Below are 3,984 nucleotides of genomic sequence, written 5' to 3'. Positions count from 1 at the left end.
ACTTGCGTGATGGCTCCTTCCGACGGCCTTTCTGTTTATAGAGCACCGATTTGAAAACAGATTTTTAACTTATATAAAAATAATACCGCCTATTATTGTATCCTTATGAATGATGAGGAATTAAAACCCTATAGACAGGACAATCAAAATTTTTGCCCCCAACCTGTCCTGCGGACGACTTGCACTAAATAAAGTCTTGTTCTGAGAGCAGGGGTGGTCAAAAGCGCCACCTACCGTCTAATTGATAAAGCTGCACTGACGCATCATAACGTTTCAACAGAGTAACTAGATTGGTGAAGCATTACTTTAAATGTACATGTAGGTTAACTACAAATTTTACAAGCTGGTGGAATGACAGAGTCACGTTTTTAGCAATGCAAAACTTGATATCTTTTTGCAAGCCCGACATAACGTACAACACTTTAACGTTACATAGTTTGGAGAAAAACTAAACTCTCGGGAAATTACTGGACCTGGCGCTTATACCCCCTTTCCACTAGGACGGCGCTCTCGCGGCGCTCTCTCTGCGACCTCAAATTGGGAAGAGCGCGGTGAGAGCGCGACGAGATCGCCTAGGTCGCCATGGGAGCGTAATCTCCAAGCAGATCCTACAATGGCATAAAATAGTACCAAACTGGCCAAGGAGTGTAGTCAGCCAAGAGGTGTACATTTGCCCCGGTAGCCAAACACACTCCTATAAAAGCCGGCTTCACTCCTCTGCCAGCTTTTGCTACCGTAGGATCTGCTTGCTCGGAGATTAATGGGAGCGCGCAGAGAGCGCGGTGGGAGCGCCATGGTCGCCATGGTCGCCATCACCTCCGCGACTGTTTTGAACCTGCTCAAAACAGTCGCCGTGAGAGCGCCGTGGACGGCGATCCAATGATGAGCGCAGAGAGAGCGCCAAGAGAGCGCGTAGCGAGCGCCGTGAGCGCCAACAGAGCGCACAGCGAGCGCGGTGAGCGCAATAGGTCTCGACAGTGGTTTATGATGCCAATTTAGCTAGGACGGCGCTCTCACTGCGCTCTCTCTGCGCTCTCAACTGCGGTTTGTGAAGAAGTATATTTGACATATAGACAGAACCCGGAGAAATGTCCAAAATGTACCGGTGATGAACAATTTAACAAACTGAGATGGAATAAGCAAGGTTTAAAAACAAAGGTTTATCATTTCTCAACTAATTTTTGAATTTCAACATGTTTACATTAGGTTTTCTTGTTCTCCATCTGTACATTTAGATTGTTGAAGTCCCATTTTCAATTAAATTTTCAATTAAAAAGTGTTTCGGTGTTGTATGATTTACACAAATAACGTGGCATGATAAAAGATATTTATGGTGAACCAGCTACATGACAGATTTAAGAAAAAACAGCATGAGAAACGTGTATATTTCAGTCTGAGTGACTGTACAGTGACCAAAATTGGATTTGTTTACAGCCTTGCTTTTATACTTTGAATGTTATGTAAGACGTAAAAGGATGACTTCAAAGATACCAAAATACACTATACGTCAAAAGATTCGTTCTTTATCTCTGAAATTCGTTGAGTAATCTTTCGAATCTTTGCAAGCTCATAAAAAGATGCTGACATTTGAGTTTTTCGTCGCGGTGAGAGCGCACTGGGGTCGCCGGAGAGATTCCACTGGAGCAGCTTTTTCTGGCGTCGCGGCGCTCTCACCGCGCTCTGGCCAATTTTCCATCGCAGCGAGAGCGCCGTGAGAGCGCCGTCAAGTGGAAAGGGGGCCTTAATACTAACATTTTTCAGGTGAGAGCGTACTTGAATGTTTAGGTTGGACTCGAAATTTACCCCAACCAATAATTATAGCTCGTTCCATGTCTCACAAGAAAGTATACCTAGCTCAACCCGACTAAGGAAATACGAATGAATTGTTCGTTGCTAGGGACATCATGAAACTAGTTATATACCATATATATATAGCATTACTTGACTGTGTTCACCTGAGTCAAGCCAGTGTAAATTGCCCTTCCCCAAAGGCACAGCATATTGGAGCTAGTCTAATAGGGATTTGAAACCAGAATCTTTAGATTCCTTGGAAGTCAACAACTCTAACCAAAAGGCCACCTTGCCATCTTTGACGGAAGACTTGACGGAAATTATCCCACCATCGGCGAGTAAAACTCTCACCCAAAGCCACGGTCGTGTCAACAGCGGGCATTGACCTTTAAGTTTCGGTACGTCACAGGTGTGGTGACGCCAAATCAGGAAGTGAGATCTTACAACAATGGCGACGGCTTCTTTCTCTGAGAAAGTCAGCGACGACTTCATCCAGTGTACGATCTGTTGCTACAACTTCAAGAAGCCGAAGGTTCTTCCCTGCTTGCACACCTTCTGTGCGCACTGTCTGCAGGAATGGGTCCAGAAGAACGACGGCAACACCTTTCCGTGTCCCACCTGTCGTGAGCAAGTTCATTTGCCCGAAAATGGCGTCGAGGGTCTAAAGGACAACTTTTTCCTCGCCAGCCTGGTGAAAGCCGTGACAGAGCACCACAAGGTTCGCCACGGGCAGGATGGCCTCCTCTGCACCACTTGTGACGAAGGGAAGCCTGCCACGTCCAGGTGTTCGGAGTGTGCTGAGTTTCTGTGCGAAAGTTGTGAGTCGGCACATCGTCTTCAGAGAGCTACCAAGGGCCACACTCTCTTCACGTTTGAGGAACTGAAGACGGGCAAATATGACGGCGTCTTCAAGACAAGGAAAGCTCCACCGTGTCCCAAACATTCAGGAGAGATCCTGAAGCTCTACTGTAGGACATGTGAGACTCCGATATGCAACGAATGCGCCTTGTTTGAACACAGGGACTCACAGCACGACCTCAAGCGCATTGAAGAGGTGGCCGCTGAGAAGAGAAAGACAATCTTAGATCTCACACCTCACTGCCAGGCCCAAATGCAGTTGTTTCAGCGGACGGAAGAAGTTCAGAACCGCTTGAAGGAACAACTTCAGATAAACACAGAAGGGGCTCGTCAGAACGTCCACAAAACTGTACAAACTTTGATTGCCCTGGTAAAGGAAGAAGGCGAACGGCTCCTTGCTTGTTTTGATACAGAGGAAACATCCAGGACAAAACAGATAGAAGCAGAGATAGAGGGAGCACAGATCAGTCTGGCGAGCGTCAAGAGCACATGTGAGTTTGCAGAGACTCTAGCTCGGGAGGGAGGTGACTACGAAGTTGTATCTTTCTCACAGGATCTGACGATGAGACTGAATGACTTGACCAAACCACCTGCCGACACTGTAAACTTTGGACTGGCAAACATCGCCGTTGATTGCTCTGTGATGGGGCGCAAGTTAAAACAAAACGCCCCGCCACAAGCCCAATACAGCATGCCAAAGTCAACGGAGAGAGAACTACATTCTCTACTGAAAGGAGCATCCCAAAGTCGGACAAGTTCCGGATCCAGGACAGAGGGTTTTTTGGTACCACCGAAAGGGACAAGTGCTATCATGGATTTTTTGTATTAGCAGTGTCCAAAGTTTATTTTAAGCTATGATAACCAGTTGTCATGCACAGCTTTCTGACTGTAACCACGTGACCAAGTGACGTCATCCAAATTCACCTGGCCGGCAGGTCATTTATTGAAAAGGACGTGATAAATATGTAAAAGATCAATAATTTTCAGTGAAAATTGGTTGATAGGTGAAAAACACCCCAAAGATTACAAAGGAGTAAGTTTTTTGTCAGTATTTAGCATCTTGAGGAAGTTATGAGTCTTCAAAGGCTGATTTTGGGGGTAATTTTTGCGTAAAAATGACATTGTTTACTTTCCAAAACCAGGCACTTTTTTGGCTTGCCTATGGGGCCTTGTTTGATACGTTTTTTTAATTAACCACATATTTATCTGTATTTTGGGCTTTAAAGCATAAAAATCGGTCAATTCTATCAAGAGTTACGAGTATTTCAATAATTACACCCAACGGACTTTGTATCAAATTGCTGCGAATATCGCAATGCATCATGGGTAATTCAA

General features: G+C 45.3%; 1 protein-coding gene across 1 annotated transcript; it reads left to right on the top strand.

Annotated features, from left to right (window-relative positions):
- The first annotated feature begins 2,101 nt into the window (after positions 1–2,101).
- Positions 2,102–3,478, top strand: LOC118407069 (E3 ubiquitin-protein ligase TRIM56-like). Its single transcript, XM_035807487.1, has one exon. It carries the CDS (start codon positions 2,240–2,242, stop codon positions 3,476–3,478), a length of 1,239 nt encoding a protein of 412 aa, XP_035663380.1. The 5' UTR covers positions 2,102–2,239.
- The last annotated feature ends 506 nt before the right edge of the window (positions 3,479–3,984 follow it).

This window comes from Branchiostoma floridae, chromosome 19 (assembly GCF_000003815.2).
Source record: "Branchiostoma floridae strain S238N-H82 chromosome 19, Bfl_VNyyK, whole genome shotgun sequence".
NCBI lineage: Eukaryota > Metazoa > Chordata > Leptocardii > Amphioxiformes > Branchiostomatidae > Branchiostoma > Branchiostoma floridae.
Note: the sequence above shows the minus strand (reverse complement) of the source record. Positions and strands in the feature narration are given on the sequence as shown.